The sequence below is a fragment of the Rhipicephalus microplus genome, chromosome 1, assembly GCF_043290135.1.
Source record: "Rhipicephalus microplus isolate Deutch F79 chromosome 1, USDA_Rmic, whole genome shotgun sequence".
NCBI lineage: Eukaryota > Metazoa > Arthropoda > Arachnida > Ixodida > Ixodidae > Rhipicephalus > Rhipicephalus microplus.
This window is the reverse complement of record NC_134700.1, coordinates 301,960,844-301,981,003: the sequence shown is the minus strand read 5'-3', so window position 1 is coordinate 301,981,003 and position 20,160 is coordinate 301,960,844. Positions and strand designations below refer to the sequence as shown.

The 20,160-nt window shown below is 43.6% G+C and overlaps 1 protein-coding gene across 2 annotated transcripts in view; it reads left to right on the top strand.

Moving 5' to 3' along the window:
* The first annotated feature begins 9,771 nt into the window (after positions 1–9,771).
* Mau2 (Mau2 sister chromatid cohesion factor) overlaps positions 9,772–20,160 on the top strand; it is a 162,110-nt gene continuing 151,721 nt past the window's right edge. The window contains exons 1-4 of one of the 2 annotated variants that reach the window (XM_037412234.2): positions 9,773–10,087; positions 10,616–10,633; positions 10,755–10,820; positions 19,814–19,909. In XM_037412234.2, the coding sequence (XP_037268131.1) occupies positions 9,863–10,087; positions 10,616–10,633; positions 10,755–10,820; positions 19,814–19,909 (405 nt within the window). In that variant the 5' untranslated portion in view covers positions 9,773–9,862. Of the gene's footprint in view, positions 10,088–10,615; positions 10,634–10,754; positions 10,821–19,813; positions 19,910–20,160 lie in introns of both variants that reach the window. The other variant, XM_075865679.1, reaches the window with a different exon arrangement.

Sequence of the window (20,160 nt, the reverse complement as noted above, 5' to 3'; positions counted from 1 at the left end):
TGAAGATACCTGTGGTGACATCACAGCTACACTAAAGTTTTTCAAGTAAGTGTCATCACATTGTGGTTTTATTGCGATTGCACCTTTCACCTTGCATATGACAGTCTGACTCTTGCTCACAAACACAGATTCATCCTGCTTTTGTTCATTTCACAGGATCATCCATGACCTTGTGCAAATGATGACTTCACGATTTCCAGCTGAAGCGCTGCGCCCAAGTTCAGCAAGTGTTGAGAAGCTGCGATCGTTTCAGTAGTACCTTTCATCATGGGAAGACCACACGAAGGGGCAGAAAGGATTCCTGAGCCAGTCAACAGCAGCTGGGCTGCGAGTGACAGTGTCAAGTGTGCTTTCTTTGCTTCAGTATCTCACTGAGAAACTAGGCTACAGGTACCTAATGACATCTAGAGTAAGCCAAGATCCTGTTGAGCATGTTTTTGGCATTGTCAGGCAGTCGTCTGGATGTAACACGCACCCAACACCACAGCAGTTTATTAGCACTATCAACTGCTTGAGCTTCAACAATCTTGCTCACTCAGCTTCAAAGGGAAACTGTGAGCCTGCAGTGCTCCATGCCCTTCTACCCGCAAATTCAGGTGCTGAAAATGTTCCATCTGGTAAACAGCGCTTAATGGACAAGTTTATAAACAGTGACAATGTAGCTGCCGTGCAGAGCTCGCTCCCACAGAGTGCGCCAGACCATGCGTCATGCATTATATCTGCCAGTGACAACCGGCTAACATTTTATATAGCAGGATATGTAGCTATAAAATGCCTACTGAAGTCTGGCTGCGAAGAGTGCCATAAACTTCTTCTAATGCAAAAGGAGTCTGCTGAAAGTCTCAAACACCTTGCGCAATTGACACACATGAAAGACAGAGGTGGCCTGCTTTATCCGTCTAGCCTGTTGTTTAAGTTTGTTCATGATTTAGAAAAAGCCTTCACAACGTGTTTCAGTTTGCTGGAGCTGCACGCTGATAGCATACTCGACATTTTAAGCGAAGTTAAGGCAAAGCAAAAAAATGGGCTTGGTTGTCGTGACCATTCTGAAGGCATTGCAGCTGAGGTCATCGTTTTTTACATCACTACTCGTCTGCATTTCCTAACTAAAAGCGTGAACCAGAATAGTGCTAAGAAACGAGAATCAGCCAAGCACCTAAAGCTCAGTAGATGTTAAGTTCTGCACATGTCCATCTCGCGTGTCTTCTTTTTTTGCGAATCCTCGTAATAGTTTTGAAAAGCTGTTAAACTAGTGAAATTTATTTTGTTATTTTGTATTTTTTGTACTCTTCCAATTATCACAATAAATAAAAAGATGTTCCTGTTTTCATTTTCGATGCTGAGCACTGTGTCCTTACCATGACCTTCTATGTAATAAGCCAGCACCAAAACTATAGTGGAAGCGCGCCGTAAGCTTGTGATGGTGATGAGCAATCGCTTTGTAGCGAATGTTATTAGCGCGTGTGGTAAATATGAATATATATATATATATATATATATATATATATATATATATATATATATATATATATATATATATATATATATATATATATATATATATATATATATATATATATATATATATTCTTGGCCAAACTATGTATATACAAACCGCTGAGCCACGCAATAACTAACCTAGCAATTTTACGTTTGTATGAGCCAGGAAGCCAACACGCGCGTTAGAATTGACCATAGCTGCAACTCAGAAGGAGCCAGAGACGGCCGGTCAACGCAGCCGAAGCTCCTAGGAAATGGAGCAGTGGCGCCACCTCGCGCCATCCGTGTGAAAGGCTGGCGCCAGAGCCTGGCCGGTCGCACCACTAGAGTACTTCTAGTTCACTATACTTCTAGCCACCATAGTGGTACTGCCAAGGAGGATATAAAAACCTGCTGGAGTGGAAGCCGCCTATGCTTACCCATGGGAGGGGGTGAAGCCGCGCCGAGCCGCCGGCGGCCATCTTGGCAGAGGCAAGAAACAGCCGAGTACAGCTGCGCTCGCGCTTATCTAAGCAGCAGGTGCAGTTTCTCGCGTCTTCAAAGCAATAAAAACAGTTGTGTCAGGTTGTAAGCATTTATTCCTTGCTTTTTGGTGGCGAAATGGCCTACGATAACGCTTTGAGAAACTCGAAAATGGCAGAAAAAACACAATCACACAAACATTAAAAATATATGCGAACAGTATAGCCGAAACGAGCAGTGCGGGGAGACTCACTGATGTTTGAAAATGATCATTCTTGAAAGAACTGGCCTGACCCTGTCCTTGATGATCTCGCGGTTTTTTTCTTTTGTCATATGGTGGATGCGGATTTTCACATACAGCTCCGCAACTTTTTTGCACAAGCTGTAGATATGATTGTCGAGGGGATCAAGGTCAAGAATGTGCTGCTCTAGGTTCTGAAACCATTTTTCCTCTACAGACAGTCGTAGCACTTCCAAAACGAGATGCTTTGACTGGGAGTTAACTGCTTGAAGTGTTCCACACTCAATCTGTAGCCGTCGCAGCCCCTTTTCAACGGCTTCACACAAGCCAATGACATCCTTGGACGGGGACACAAGCCCACCTCTGTCTTTCTGCTCAACTAGGGGAACTAGCTCATCTGAGTACAGGGCTGCAATACACTCTTCGCATGTTGTTGTCTTGCACACTTGGCGTACAACGAAGCCTGCGATATAAGGCACCACCGCAACAACTACCGCAGAAAGGTTTTCAGGATGCGTGTAGTCGTGGTCATCGTGAGGCTCCAAGATCGAGGACCTGCGCATGTCTGCGAGCGCGCTTGTTGCGTCTACCTGGGCGACAACAGTAGTGGCATTCAGGATGGAAACCATGTATTTGGTGCAGTTTCCCGAGCTAGAAGACGTCACTTCTGTTTGCACCAGCAAACGCTTGTATGCTGCCATGAACTGAGCAGCGATTGGGTTGTTGTTATACCCACCTCGGCCACGAACAGATCCGAAGAAGTTCTCAGCGTGATCCTGGCTCAGTTTGTGCGTCAACAAGTACTTCAGCTTACCCTGGCCAACAAGCTCGTCGAACATTTTTTCAGTGCTCGCCATGCAGATCAAGAAGCCCACAAAACCAGTTTTTTTCAAGCCTTCTAAAACTGGCCGCCCAGCCGGATCTCTCAATCCCTTTATATACGCTTGGGTGTAGGCAAAGAATGGCTTCCAGCAGGCTTCATTCTGCTTCCGCAGAGGAGCCTTGTACGACCTTGCAAAAGGGTTCCTAGAATTAAAAAGGTCGAACAGGTGATCGAAGACCCTCACGAACTTCGATGTTGCACTGGCGCCCCGGAACTGGGGTAGCTTCAGCACATTTTCACAGAAGTCCAAGGCGTCAACCACAGAGGAACTCGATGCTTGCGCAGCATATCGCATCTTCATCTTTTGTTTTTCCCATTGCACGTGGACTTTCGTGAGTTTGTTGCCCAGCCGCAACCCTTCGGAATGCTGCAATGCCTCCAATGCCACTATGTAGGCCCACTTTATGTGCTTTCCTTCAGCATCAACAATGTAGCTTAAGTTCGCCAAGGAATTGCGAATAAGCTTAATCTTGTGGCAGGCGTCTAGGATAATGTAAACATTCTTAGCATCGTCAGCTAGGTTCACAAAGCTTGAAGAAATTTGCTCACAGTCAACACGAAGTTGAGCACCTAAACACCTGGCCATAGTGAAATTCGACGAGGCTCCGTCAAATGTGAGAGAGACTACTTCAGCCTTCACCGACGCAAGCTTCTCAATGCACTGTTTGGCCAGCTCGGCCCTCTCTGCTCCTGTGAGTGAGTCTATTAAGAAGTATCCAACTGGCATCTTAAATCTGACGTTGATTCCAACGATCATGAAGACACACGCATTCGCAGCTTCAGGAAGACCGTCATCGTCAAGCCCAGTTCCGAAGTCAACATACCCTACTACCTTATCTCCAACTAGCTCTACGTGTTTCCTGATGGCCATGTCGTTTACAATGAGAGCGCAGTAGAAGGGTTCATCACGTGCTTCCGCAAACTTCTCAAGGAAAGCAAATGCTTCGGCTGTGAAGCCAGGAGCTCCTTGAATCGACTTGTACCAGCCCCTTAGTGTTCGCTGGGATGGGAGGGCTTCGTTGAATTTGGATCGTACATACTCGTACGCGACTGGACTGTAAAAATGCAAAGTCAGTGCAAATGCTCGCAGCTCAGGTGGGTACTTGCCCTTCTGCTCATTGCCCACCCTGCAATGTAGTTGCTGAATGTCATCCGAGAAAACAGATGAAAACACATGTGAGCCTCCTTCTGACAAGAGTTTTTGCTCTCCGATTTCTTTGATGATTTCTTGGGCGGTTTCATTTCTCTTGACCAGCCTTTGTTTAGTTTGTTGCAGTGTTTTGACCTTCTTCTTCAACTGGGTTATCTCTTCTTGTGAGGAAAGGACCTTGTCTTTGTAGAACAGTTTGGTTGGCGAGTCTTCAGGAAAATTTTCAGCTCCAGGCAGGTCGCACAACCCAGAACACTCAGGACCAGGCCGGGCCGGGAAATCTCGAGACTTGGGGTCGGGACGCTTCTGTTTGACCTGGGTTTGAAAGCATACGTTTTCTCAGACGAGCTAAAAAGGCAGCAATCGCAAAAACTAAATGAAACCTCACACGTATAATGTGGGTACAATTAAGCTACACATTTTCTTTGAAGAAATAATAAATGTATTAAGTAACAAGCTTTTTCATAATCGTGCACGAGACATTGTATGCCAGCAAAAAGGACATGCACCCGCTCTGGTATAACTTTCCATTCACCGGATGTGCCTTTAAGTATTGAATTGTAACCACTGTCAGTATGCTGTGGATGTCAATCATGTTTTTGTAGTAAACATTGCTGTATGCCCATTCCTGCTTAAGACCTGGTAAACAGGTCAGCAGTAATAAATAAATAAATATGTATCTTGATCACCAGTTAAGGCGAAGGTAAAGCAGTTACCATTACTGGTAACTTCACCTTCGCCAGCGGCGTCCGGTAATGCGGTAAACGGTAACGCAAACACGGTAACGATATGCTAAAACTACAGCTACTCCTCCACAGTACCGCCAATTCTCAGCACGCAATCAATGCCACGTATACCCGCAACAACATTTCGTGGAACAAGTATTATGTAGCGGCCGTAACGCCACAAGCGTTATGCACGCTAAACATTACGCTTCTCGCCCAACGATGGCAGTAATACTCACAGGTTTCTGCAGATGAGGCGGAAAAGCTGGAAACGACGTGGGCACACTTCCCACCCGCAGTCGCGTCGTTTGCCCAGTGCGGTCAAAGCACTCAGGACTGAAATGTACAGAGCACAGGCGGTTTCCATCCTTAGCGCGCCACCCTTCACGGCGAACTGCCCGCTCCCAAAGACTCCGAACTTCTGCATTCTTTGGAAACCTGTCAAAAAATATACGACAATCAACTGCGGCACACGTACACACAATGCCATTTTGCTGCTCTTTCATGCGCGGGCCTGCAAGCAACTACAATGCGGCTGAAATGACCGCGAGTAGAACACGCTAAATTTCATGTACTTACAGGTGAAATGTGAGGCCAGAACCTTTCTTCAGCCTGTTTGTGCATCCGTAGGCAACGCAGGAGGTAACCATTATCCAAGGGCAAGACTTGCACTCATTGAAAACTTTGAAGAGAACAGCGTGCACCAGCAACGAAGCGTGGAGGCGACACACCGGCAGCGCGCTTTCTGCCTCCGGCAAGATGGCTGCCGCTGGCGTCACCAACGTTACTAGTATCTAGTAACGTTGGGCGTCACCTGACGGGCGTCGCTTCCACTCCAGCAAGTTTTTATATCCTCCTTGAGTACTGCCTGTCGCCGTGATAATGGATGAATGAATAGATATGGCTGTACCCTTTAGATTGGGCGGTGGCTAGCGTCATTAAGCCGTAATACTTAATGAACCAAAAACTAGATTTATTTTTTTTTCTTTAAAAAGTGAGTTTGAGGATTCGTACTTTGCAGTGAAGGGTTTAATTTTCACTCGTGCCTTGACTTTAGCCACCAATCAGATAACCTTCTTCTAGTTAAGTCTACCCGCTTAAAGTCTATTTTGCCCTCCCGGTCCCTAAACCCCAGTGCTTTGAAAAACTCAGCGCCATCATCCTGAACTATAGAGTGAAGCCCTTTACAGAACATTATCAAGTGTTCGGCAGTTTCTTCTTCCTCTCCACACGCACTGCATACTGTGTCTACCCCTTCGTATTTGGCCCGATATGTCTTGGTTCGCAGTACTTCCATCCTGGCCTCAAACAGTAGAGAACTACCCCTAGTATTATCATAGATCCTTTCTTTGGCAATTTCCTGCTTAAAGGTTTGATAAGTCTCTAGTGCGGACTTCTTAATCATGCCCATTCCCCACATGTCAGTCTCAGTTTCCTTCACTTTCTTCTTAACCGACAGTTCTTTTTGGTTAACCACCTGCTGTTTTCTAAGTATTTATCAGTCAATTTCCTGGTTCGCTTCCTCCATTTTGTATCGACATTCTTCATGTACAAGTAGCTGAAAACCTTCCTAGCCCAACGCTCCTCCCCCATTTCTCTCAATCGCTTCTCAAATTTTATCTTGCTGCTAGCTTCCCTGCCCTCACATGATGTCCATCCCATATCACCTTGTACTCCCTGATTTGGTGTATTCCCGTGAGCTCCTAAAGCAAGCCTACCTATTCCACGTTGCTTAATTTCTAATCTTCCTTGAACTTTTGATCTCATGCACAAGACCGCATTGCCGAACGTCAGCCCAGGAACCATGACCCCCTTCCATATTCCTCTCACAACATCATACTATCGTAATTTCACAGTGCCCTATTTTTCATCACTGCTGCATTCCTGTTACCTTTAGTCGTCACGTATATTTCGTGTTCCCTCAGGTACACGGTCCCATTGCTTATCCATACGCCCAGATATTTGTATTTATCTGTTATCTCTAGCGTGACCTCCTATATTCTAAGCTCACTACCTTCGTTATCATTGAAAATCATGACTGCTGATTTTTCCTTACTGAATCTGAAATCTAACCTATCTCCCTCATTACTGCAGATGTCCATCAATCTCTGCAAATCTTCCTTGTTGTCGGCCATTAGCACTATGTCATCTGCATACATTAATGCTGGTAGTGTCTGATCAATGAGTTTTCCTTGTTTGACTAAAGAGAGGTTGAAGCCCAGTCCACTTCCCTCTAATTTGGCCTCTAATCCTTGTAGGTACATCATGAATAATGAGGGTGACAGGGGACACCCCTGCCTAAGCCCCCGTTTTACCTCTGCAGGCTTGGATACCTGTTTTTCCCACTTTATAACTACCTTGTTACCTTTATAGATATCCTTTAAAAGATTAGTGACTACATGTTCCACGCCTAGTGCGTCCAGTATTCCCCACAATTACTCTTGAACCACGCTATCGTACGCTCCCTTGATATCCAAAAATGCTAGCCACAGGGGCCTGTGTTCCTTTTCTGCCATTTCTATGCACTGCGTCAGTGAGAACAGATTGTCTTCCAGCCTCCTGTATTTCCGAAACCCATTCTGCAGTTCTCCCAGCACCCCCTCATCCTGTATCCATGCCTGCAGTCTTTCCTTTATAATCTGCATCGCCAGCCTGTAGACCACTGATGTGACTGTTACGGGACGGTAGTTGTTTATGTCAGCTTTGTCCTCCTTTCCTTTATAGATCATGCTCATCCTGCTAAGTTTCCATCCATCGGGAACTTCCCCATCGATTATTAGTTTGCTCACTGCCTCTCTCAAAGCCTGCTTAGACTTTGGACCTAATGTCTTTATCACCATAATTGGAATGCCATCTGGACCTGTTGATGTACTACTCGGAACCCTTTTCTCAGCCCTTTCCCACTCGCGTTGTGAAAATGGAGCCATTGCAACACTTGGTTCGTCCTTGTCTATTGTGGTGCATAAATAAAGCACTTCTTTTTTGAAATTTTTCTGTCACCCTTGTTCTTATATATTCAATAGCTTCGTCCCCTTCTAGCCTAGCACCTTGGGCTGTAGTTATAAACATCTGCTCGCGGCTCGTCTAATTTCTTAGGGCGTTTAGATGGTTCCAAAATTTCGCAGCGGCCTTTCTATCTTTTTTATGTACTTCTGCCAGCCACTGAGCTCCTTTTCTTCTAATCTTTTCATTGATCAGAAGGGATGCATCCCTTCTACGGCTTAGAAAGGTTTCCAATTTTCTTTCAACATCATCTGTTGGTTCACCCCGCTGCTTAGCATGTCTGTGTTCCCTAGTGACTTCCTGACGTTTTGCTATAGCTCTCTTAACTTCCTCATCCCACCAACTTTTGGGTTTGTGTCTTCTTTTCTGGGGTGACTTGTCACGCGTCTTACCAAGCTCTAGCTGAAACAGTCTTATTAGATTCGTGTATGTCCACACTGTCTTATTATCCTCCGTGATTACTTTCTCAATTTGTTTAGTGGCTATTTCAATTTGCCTTTCTGAATAAAAATTTTGCTGTAGTTGCTCGTCTTGTCTCCTTCCCACTTTCACTGCTCTTCCAAAACTTAGCTCATAAAAATTTTGCTGTAGTTGCTCGTCTTGTCTCCTTCCCACTTTCACTGCTCTTCCAAAACTTAGCTCGATACGTTTGTGATCACTACCCAGACTTCTGGAGCCACCTTCATCTATGTGCATTCCCCTGAGCTTATCATACATCCTATGTGACATCAGTGGATAATCTATCGTCGACTGCAGCCTTCCTACCTCCCATGTTATTTGCCCTTCACACTTCGCGGTGCTGTTGCAAATGATCAAATCAAGCTTTTCACACATATCCATGATCATTTTGCCTGTCCGGTCAGTATACCCATCTATATCTTCTATGTGCGCATTCATGTCTCCTAGTATAATTATCTCGCACTCTCTTCCTAACTCTTGAATGTCGTTTGATATACACTCTACCATTGCCTGGTTTTCCTCTCTGGCCTTTGCTCCCGTCCACAAGTACACAAAACCAAGGAGTGTCATTTGACCTGCTACTTTCCCTTTTAGCCATAAATGTTCCTTGCACTCCTGCTTGACCCTTTGCCAGTCTGTACTTTTATGAATGAATGCCCCAATACCACCCCCCTTTCTGCTGCCTTCTGTTCTATTACAATATTCCCACGCGTAGTCCAGATTGTTCGGAGGTTGTTCCATGTCCCTGAGATGTGTTTCTACAAAACCGTATACCATCGGCCTCTTTTCCCTTAGCTGTTCTTCTATCTCTTCCCACTTGAGCCTGGATCACATAATAGTGTCGGTCGCGAGCGCCACTGCGCGGAGCTTGTTTAAAACTGAAGGCAGGCTTACTCCGCTGGGAGCGCGAGCCATTCCTCAGGTATCTTTCTAGAGGAGGCGTTGGTAGTGTCAACGCCTCCTAGATTTGCTGTGCCTGCCGGATTATCGGCGGTCACTTGGGAAGCGGCGGTCGTCGGAACTTTGGTGATGGCGTCACTCAAGTAGGGGTGTTTTCAAATGGGTTTTTACGTTTTTAAAACCTATATGCAACAAAAATAACGTAAAAAGGTTTCAAAAAGCGTAAACGTAGTTATAATAACACTAAGTAAGTGACAACGTCATTTAGAAAGCAAGTTTTTAATACAAGGCGTCCCCAAAAAGTAGTAGCAAACGCAAAAAATGCCGATCTCTAAGGCCGAGTACAAAGACCTAAAAGTCTTTGTTCCTACGTAGGCAGCGCCGCTATATATCACCAGCGTTTCGCGCTCATTCGGCAGGCACAGGAAATCTAGGAGGTGTTGCCGTGTTGGTAGTGTATAGGTGTTATGTGGTTCTGTCAGTAGTAGGTGTTCTGTGGTTCTGTTAGGTGTTCCGTGGTTCTGTGAGCGGCTACTGCAATGGCGTCAGGCGGGGACGCGACCTACCTGGCCTTGCTGGGTTTGGCCGAAGAGTTCCGCACCATGAGCCCTCCAAGCATGAAAAACTGCATACGCTGTCTCTTGGCAGTGTTTCACCTAAATCCTGCTCCTAGAATTGAGGCCATCACGCACCTTCAGCTGGGTCAGAACCTCATGCTGTACACCAACAACGCTGAGCTGGCTCAGTCGCATCTCGAGAAAGCAGTATGTTTTCGCTCTCCTTTTTCCTCCTGTTTTAGCTCTTTATAACCGCTGCCTATGATACGCCTTCCTTATGCACTAAAACACTACCAAGAAGTGCTGGTAGTGGTGGTTTAGCTGTCTGGCGCGGCACATGAAACTTCACAGTTTGCATCATCGGAGGGAAAGTTTTTTCTGTGTGCCGCATGGATATGTTGTTCTGGAGTTACGTAGAAAATAACTTTTAATTCTTAATAAGCAATTGTATCGGACCAGTTGGTATGGATTCATCTTGGAAGGAAGCGCAGCCACTATTACACAGAACACACAACACAAGCGCTTGGTTGTGTGTTCTGTGTAATAGTGGCTGCGCTTCCTACCAAGATGGTTTTAATGCTTAATTTTACACAAATTATTGCTGGAAGTTTCCATCACATTTTTGCCCATACACTTTGTGGTATTCGCTGTTACACTTGTTTAGACCAATTGTGAACTTGAAAATTTAGGCGAGCCTTCTGGTCTAATACGGTCCTTTGAATTATTTTGTTACAGTGGTACCTCTCCCAGAATGTATCCTTGAAATTGGTTGCCGAGAAGCTGTTATGCTGTTTCAGGAACAAGAAAAAAAAAGGGGGGGGGGGGGGGAAGAGCAAGAAAAACAAAACATTCTGTCCTTGACATATTTGTGTAGATTGCAGGTATGGATGACGTGAAGTTTCAGGCTGCTAGTACATTGGCCGACCTGTACGAAAGAAGAGTAAGTGTATTGATGCCCTTTTTATTCTTCATTCGTAAATTGAGATGGCGCGTGCAGAACATAGGAAGTAAGGGTGGTAAAAGTGTGACATTATTGTAACACTCTAGTGCTTACCTTCCGTTGTCCACGTCATCATGGTATCAATAATTTTGCCATACTATTCAAATCTTGTCATTCGGCATTCAATAACGCCACTGAGTTGAGTTTGTTGAAATCATTTGTTCATTTTTCCTTGAAGCTCTGGCATTCATTTCTTCATCCATCTTGTCGACTATCTTCAGATGATTAACCTTTACTTCCGAGTGTGGCAAATTTTTGACAAACCGAAAAACTGTTCAAGCAAGTCACGAAATGTGTGTCTTGATGGAGGCGATAATGTTGTAGGCTTGTGTGCTCAGATTTGGTTGCATGTTAAAGAACCCCAGGTGGTCAAAATTTCCCGAGCCCTCCACTACAGAGTCTCTCATAATCATATGGTGATTTTGGGACGTTAAACCCCACACATCAATCAATCACGAAATGTGTTTCGCCTTTAATGCCGGCTGTCAAGTGCTGGTGGGGAATGTAGATTTAGCATGAAAAATTTAGTGCCATCTTGTCCAAGGTATTCTATGCTAGAACCAATTGTTATGTAGCTGATGGCAGAGAGAGCGAAGCACGTGCAACAGCTCTCATTTCAATCTTTCTTGTCTGGGCGACTTAAGTTGTTTCTTTAATTTTGTTTATTTGGTGTGTACGGACCCAAAAGGTGGCACATGACATGTTAGGTAGTCCTGAAGTATGTTTTTTTTCTTGAGGTCCTCGCTTTTGTGACATATAGAGTATTTCTGACATACCCAAAAGTATGCATTAAAGTTTAAATTAAATAATGTAACAGAAGAATAGATTAAAGGTTACTGTTTAAAGATGTAAAATGAAAACATTTTAAATTTTATTCCGCATTTTCACAATTCAGGCATTAAAGTGTTTTCAGTTTCGTATACTAATACCCTTTCAACTAGACGTTATCACAGCTTCAACTTAAAGCCTTCTTTTTTCACGGTAGATAACATTTTTTAAGTACAGTTATTTTTCCAAAGTTATTGATAGATAGAATGATTTGCCCAATAGACTGTTTGTGAATTGGCGGTGTCAGATTCTGTGGAAGCACTGCTGTGATAATTACAAATGAGTTTTGTGGAAACACTGGTGCACCGAGGGGGGGTCTAACCCCCTCTCGCCTCAGAGGCCGACCTAACCCCCTCGTATGTGCCCCAATGTCCATGTCGCGTAGTCACCTACATCAGAGGTGCACTGAAGAGGGCAGGAATTAGAAGTTTTAATTCCCCCTACCAGAAGTCGGACCCCCCCCCCCCCCCCTTGTAAGTGCAACTTTGTTTTCAAGTTGTCGTCGTTTCAATCCAAGAAGTGGCTTGAGGGCAAAATTGCCTGATTTATTCCATTATGTCGTATTTATATATCTACTCCTATACTGAAAGGACCGAAACCGCATGCTCTGTGGCTCAAGCTGCATTCACTTCCAGTGAAGCAGCTCTGTACAAAAAAAAAAGGTGCTTTCATGAGTCGTCAGTCTTACCGTTCTTATTTTATTCTTGGTAAAAGAGGGGCTGTGTACAATGACAATGCCCTGCGTGACTTGGCTTCGGTGCACAGTGCATGTCACTTCAAAATGTATTACATCTAGGTGCTCAACCAGCTGTGTATGCAATGCTACATTCATGTATGTTACAAATGAGCAACATTTGCAACATAAATTTGTAATACTTGTGTCCATGTGCTTCAAGTTGCTGGTGAATACACCCTCAAGCTGTCAAATGCTAGCTTCCTGGTTAGCTTTGGCAGAGCAACCGCCCCAGATAGGTGTTAGTCATGGTTCGAGCCACGTACCAGAACAAATTTTTCGGCAACTAAGAGGCTTTCTTTCTGAGAAATCCGTATGAATTTTCTTGTGGCTTTGTGCTACAAACGGGTGGTTGTCTTCTTTCCCTTTCATATATGTATGTTCAGAACAAGAGTTTGCAGTGTTGTTCACCGTTTATAACATTTTCCGTTTCACACAGGCAAATCTATTGCACTTACTTGCATAAATGCAAACACCTGGTTCACTTAGACGCTCCTGCTGCAATTGAAGATTAAGATCTCAAGTGCCTAGATATCACTACATTATCGGCCTCACAAGGCTTGATTTAATGGTCCAAAGGGCGTGATGTGATGATGCTGCAAAGTAATAGCATTTCTCTCACTTTGCTTTCAATGTGCAACTTTCAAATAAAAAGTCATGAAGCTAATTTTATAAAAAGAACAGGTAAGTTCATTCAATGGCCTTACTATAAAAGTGAAGCACGTAGTGCCCATTTCCAGTTTCGATGCCGGTGGCATTTTTATTACTTTTTCCCAAATCCTTTACATCATAGTGAACATGAATTGGGTCCGTCATGTAGCTTGATTTTCTTTAGTAAACAATAAGCACACTACTTGCCGAAAAACATTCTTTTTGCATCATAAATGAGTTCTTCAAAACACGAAGTAAGAACGAAGGCACCTATTTGACGGCGAACGCGTGTCGCCGCTACAGCGTTCTATAGATCTAAAATCTTTCCAATTAGCGTCACTGTTGACATGTAAACGGTGTATAATTCCAATTGGCAGGATGAAATCAAGTCAACTATCGATCCTCTGAAACAAAAAAAAAAAAAAAGGAAAAAAGTATTTCAGGCATTGTCGCCTTTCCAGATACACTGTGCGACTCTTCTTTTCCTTGCCTCATCACAATGCATTAAGTTTGTTAAATGTACAAACTTTCTCATTATTATTTGACTATTTGGAACTCTGAGCCCATGTCTGCATGTCGCCGTGACAAATATAACAATGAAACACACCAAGCAACGTGCTTTTAATCCATTCCAACCGTAGCAGCATCTTCTCAAGGACCACATTAATTTAAGGACTGTCGTTTCATGAGATCTTAAGTCGCATTTATTTTCTCATCTAAATTTATTGAACTTTATTATTTATTATTCAGTTCCCCCTTTAAAGAGAGGCTCATTGTCGCTTTTGGATGTTCTCGCAACCTGAAAATAAAGCTGCGAACACACCTACCCTAACTTATATTCTCAGTTGATTTCAGACCACCCGAAAATCCTCGATACATGAGTAGTAAAGACAGTAATGCGAAGAGCCGTAATCCAGTGCTGTACACAACTAGAAAAAGAGAAAAAAAAAGGGATATATTTAGCAATCTCGCCAAAAAGAGTTACCCAAGATTTTTTATTCAAAATCAATTCCCTTACAATCTCAAAAATGCAGCAACAGTATTCCCCCCCCCATCACCACCACGACGGAAAGGTATCACTCTTCGTTGTCCGAGGCGCCAGCGAAACCATCGCCCGTTTGAAGCGAACTCAGGCAACGTGCCATTCATGGAAGACTGAGCAGTGATGTTAAGAACGCGAGTGGCCCATCCATTTTCGCTGTGGCCACGCACACTCGCACTTCGAAACAGGAGAGATAAAGGCCGAGATAGGGCCAGTTCTAAACCGGAAACGATGCTGCGCACACGACTTCAAAGTGAAACCACATGTTCAAAGAACTGCTTATGTACTCAGCTACCGAAAAGAAAAAAAAAGCAAAGAAGTCTCGCTGACTTCTCACACTTCGAAGGCGTTGCCCGCAGCCGAGGATGGGGACGGGTGGTTCGTGCATCCCCTCTTTTAACTCTAAACAGGAACCGCATGCATTTTGAAACATTGGGACAATGCCCATTGAAAGTTCTAGAGATAATAAGGCGCTTCGAAACACGTTTCCTGTTTTCTGCAGGCAAATGGTGTCTCCAGAAGTGTGGTCGTACATTTTCTCCTAGACAGCAGACGTACAATCAGCACTGGAGTGGCAAGAAGAAAGGCGAGCTTGCACGCGGCTCGTTCGTGAGAGCAACCGCAAACCACAGAAGCTGTGCAGCAGAAGCACATGGTGATATTAGTTTAAGCACATACGTACGCTGTGGTTCCTGCATTTCTGAGCAAACCTTATAGCGTGTGTGCTGCCAGCATGGTCGCCAGCCGCCCCGCAGTACTGCACACATGCAGGGACCCCAAGCAAGCACGACGGCCATGCGAAACCTACAGTTGCGAAGAAGGGAGCAGTAAGACGCCGTGGTATAATAAGAAAAAATGGCTTTGGGAACTTGCGAAAGGTATATTGGTCGAGTTCAACTTTTCTTGCTTTTTTTTTTCAGAAGCTATGTGTCGCGTTCTCTTCTTTTACTCCTTCTTTCTTGCAAGTTGTACATCGGACGAAAGCCACTCATGCATGCATACGTTCAGTTCGCTCGCTACAACTTGCGCTCTGCATCTGCTTCGCGAAGATGCGTCGGCAGTGCGCTTTCAAACAGACCACACTCATTGCTGAAGTGCCAGTAGAACACGATCCTCACCGACCTCCCGAAAAAGATTCTGCATTGAGATTAAAGCCACGCAGCAACAGCACCGGGATCTTTGATAACAGCCAAAAAGGAAACGATTACTCAGCACATACTGCTATCAGATGCGTCCATCAATTAGTCATCACTGAGGATGCTTCATTCGCCAAACTTGAGCACCCGATGACTTTGCGAATCGGTAAGCGTAGTTACAATGCAGTTGGCCTGCAAGCTGAGAGTTTTACTACACGTGTGCTGCGTTGAGCTGTACATACTTTCTATAATCAATACCGCAAAGCTTATAATCAATACTTACGGTGCACTTTCATACTTGTAATCTGATGAGGTTCAAAGCAAGTTAAATATGTAGGATATTCTGTTTGCATTATCAAGAAAATCCTTAGTTGCAGTTCTTTTAACTGCTAAAGTTGCCACTGGGGCTTGTTTGTACCGCATTCACTGACTACTCAGGTGAAAAGACAAAATACACAATAATTGAGACACAAGAAAGGCATACTGCACCAGGTGTCGCTGTGTGTTCTTCTTGCATTCCTTTTGTTTGCTCTATCATAGAAGTCATGTTCCTTTACAACAGCATTTTTTGACTGCCAGCCGGCCAACACGTCAGCACCAGAATCACTAAACAGAACTGAAAAACCAGAAAAAGTAAGAATTTGCCAAACGGAACTGAAAAACTAGAAAAAATAAGCATTTTCCTGACGTCTAATAATACTATCTGGGGAAACGCCAAAGTGGCGGGCTCCGGAAATTTTGACTACCTGGAGTTTAACGTGCACCCAAATCTGAGCACACAGGGCTACAGCATTTTTGCCTCCACATTTTTTTTGCCAGATATACCTGTTGAGAACTATGTTATGCATTGTTTTATTCGATTTCCCTTTTATTTTCTACGTGCACTGCTTCATCAAATGGTTTCTTGGTCTTCTCAAGGTTTTTCAAGGTCTCCTGGTAAAAACACCTAAATATTGTTGTCATTGTCATCTCATTGAATAATAATAATAATAATAATAATAATAATAATAATAATAATAATAATAATAATAATAATTACTAATTATTATTATTATTAATATTATTATTATTATTATTATTATTATTATTGCAGGTAATATAATCTATAATAATAATATAGTATGTGGTACTTGAGTTTTATCTCAAGTTTCACCCCCCCCCCCCCCGCTCCCCCAAGAGAAATCAAGGTTGAGGAAAAAATGACAACCATTTGTTTGTAGCATGAGCATGAAGTTGCCGAAAAATTCGCCCTGGTCTGGGGTTCGTACCCAGGACCAACGCCTTTCCAGGGTGGACGCTCTACCAATTTAGCTAACAAGTAAGCTAGCAAGTGACAGAGTGAGGGTAAATTCATCGAGAACTGGAAGCACATCGACACAAATATTGCAAATGACTTCTGCGGAAACCCGCAAGGTGGCGGAAGGATTAAATAAGGGGGGTGGGGGGGGGTCTAATGGACATGGCTTTGTGTCGATGAATTCGCCCACGGGCTGCCAATAGACCTCTACCGGGATACGTTACCGATGCACGTGCAAGGCGGCGGTCGGCAAGACACTCTCGCCGGTGACTGAGTGGGGTGCAGTCGCTCGGTGCTTGGAGCAAGTTTTTTTTTTTCTTCTTGAAAGCTTAATCTTGACATCTCACAGTGGCAGCATTAGCTGTGGTATGTGTTAGAGAACATCTATGTGTGTGGTAAAGTGCGTGATGACATATTTGCCACGCTGGCTAGCTGTTTATCTCGGAGAAGGGAAGACGCATAGTGGCCTGTGCGAAGAACAGCAGCATCGTCTTTAAAAATGTGCAGTGTTAACTGTGGCATGTAGTGTGCATTGAAAGGCATTGGCAATATCGGTTAACCTTTGCAGACTGTGAAACTGAGAATATTTTGTGTGGTGTGTGCAATGTAAACAACGCAATGCGTCCTGTCTGCGAAAACGTTGGTGTTCGCTGTGGGCCGGTTGCAGTAACCGGTTGTCAAAGGAACTTTGCGATCTGACATTTTAGTCAAGGTAAAAATGCATTTGACGCGATCATCTGCGAGTAAGTACATCTCTGCATATGCGCGGCGAGCAGAAAAATAAAAGTGCATGATTTCTGAGTAATATATACTACTACGCATGGGCCAAAAGCATGTTGTAGCGTTGCCGAATCTGCATATATGCTTCACCACAGCTATAACTCGTATTATCGGATACCTGATACGTGTTAATGGAAACAGCGGAGATTTTCGTTTCTTATCTACTTTGTACTTTTACGGCTCCATCCTTATGAAGTGACAATGCGCATTAGAAGTTTGTGTATCAGGCCTAAAGGAGTAGTATAGGTGTAAAAACACGTTATAGGTGTCAAATGCAGCAAGGTAACAGTGCTAGATAATATTATATATTGTTAAGTTGTTGGGTTTTACATCACATGAATTTTTACTGGGTTATTGAGAAACGCAGCGGTGGAATTCCACTATAATTTTCATGAGGATATGTTAAGCTCAGCCTAACGCACGGCAAGAAATGTTTTTTTTTAAGACACTAGTCTTTCTTGGGGACCTTCGACGCCAAAATTTTGGTCTGTCTGTTTGTACATTTGGCGGTTTGTACACGGTAACAATCCCTCTAAAGTCGCCAAACGATACCACAGGACCCCTATATACTACCATTTGACAATACCTCAAACGGCCAACCCCATCCTCAGCGCCCACCAATATTGCTCAAGTTTCAGTGTTCATAATTGCACGATTGTCAATTAAAAAGCAATTATTGCACATATCTGAGGCACCATAACAATACCACGATGTTTTGTATATGTTGCTTCATACTAGTAAGGGCACACACAATCAATTCTAAGGACCGTAGCGTTTATCACGCTGCGCTTACCATGCAACACTTGTCCGAAAAGGCAAGTGTTTCCAACGCTTTGCTAAGACGACATGGTGGTGGCACCTGCCCGCCGCTTTGCGTTCTACTCTTTATCGCTTCCGAGATAGGCATGCATCTTTCTCCATGGGCGCTCACTTCTTTCTTCGGTTTCGAAGATAATTACCACAAGGCGCTTGTGTCTACAACGTGCCTCGATGCACTCGTTTGCCTTCGCTGCACGGATCGAGATTCTCAACGCAGTGCTTACAGAATACAATTCACCGATTTTCTCACGCAGAACATCAAATAAACGTTTTGTTCACTCTCTCCATACATATGACTATCGTTTTTCGATGACATTTGCAGTGAAACATGCAGATACGGGGCCAATCTTTTTTTTCTTTAATCTCCGACCAGACTTTTGCACAATGAGTGAGAATGTTATTTGTGACGTCGCGCACACCAGCTCAAAATCATGCTGCCGCCAATGCTGTACCTCGTTTAAAACTGCATTGCACGTGCCACGATTGAAATTAAGTTTAGACCTATGCCATGCAAATATTTCTCAAAGTGTCAGTCATCATGTACATTCGAAACGTTCGCTTTCGAAAAAGATCAGATTTTTTAATAGCCACCATCTGCGTGGGTGAAACCCACTGCGTGCTAGTCGCATCTCTCGCTACTTTAAATAAAGTTTCTCCATCCATCTAGCTACGACGAGCATGTTGGAAATGCACGTGCCTTGTGGAAGCTAGCAAAGTAAGATGACGACGTAAAGGAGTGACGTTCGTGAAGATGGGACCTATGTGCCGTTTCATAGCCTGTGTGGTGTGTGTTTATTATGTGTTAGTAAACTATTTATTTTCTCGCGAGGTCGAAGATAACAAGCAATGTTCCACACTATGAGCAGTGACCCTTCCACGACCACGTTTTTTCGAAAGCTGTGACTTTAGGACATAACAATGTAGAAATTTCTGTTGAAGGAATGCATACACGCAGCAGCTCTGCTATGCAGAAAGATGCCGCCGGCGGAACTTTCTTGCCAACCAGCACCTGCTCAGAGAGAGGGCATAATGGGCAGGGTGCCCGCAGTGAAGTCACACTGTTTACAACACAAGGAGAGGTCTATCGCTAGCTTTCTGTTTAGCTCAATTGGTAGAGCGAACCCAACGGAAAGGCGTTGGTCCCGACTTCGAACCATGAACCAGGACAAATTTTTCAAAGTTTTTATTTCTGAGAAATTCGTATGAATTTCCTTGTGACTTTGTGATACAAACAAGTAGTTGTCTTCTTTCCCTTTCTTAACTGTTATGAAAATATTGCTGTTTGTTTCTTGCTTTTCTTTATTTACCCTTATGTCAGCCTTTTGATCAGTGTATTTGTTTATGAAAATATACAACATTCCTGGAACAGCCCTGCATAGAGCTTTGAAAATAAATAGATAATATACATTGATGCCATTTCTTTACCAGCATGTGTTGATTTGCCTGTTGTATATTGCTTCTCTTCATTGCTTATTCATGGCTTTTGATCGCCATAAACTACAAATATGACAGTGGTGTACCAATAGAATTAAAGGGGGTTTTTCTTTGAATATTGTGACATAAGGCAGAAAGAATGGCATGAAGAACTTACAGTTATAGGGAAGTTTCAGAGAAATGTGCATTCTGTCTTTGTATTGCTTGAAACAGAACCAGACAGCACTGGCGAAGCAAATTTTGAATACAGCCATTGAGTGCTCCCGGCACTCTACACTTTGGCACTGCCGACTCATCTTCCGAATTGTTGTAAGTAGATTTTTTTTGTTCTGCTTTTTCTAAAGTTTGTTCATCGATTTTAGTGCTAGTTTAAAGGGGTCCAGCACTTATTTTCAAAAACATACAACCTCTATTACACGATGAAATAAAGACAAAAAAGAATTGTGCGTGTGAATTTTATTAGTTCACAGACATCATAATGAGTCTGCTATGTGATGCTGCCCATTTAAGTGCATGCAAAATGTTCTTGCGAGCCATCTGTTGGACCTATGAAGTGAAAT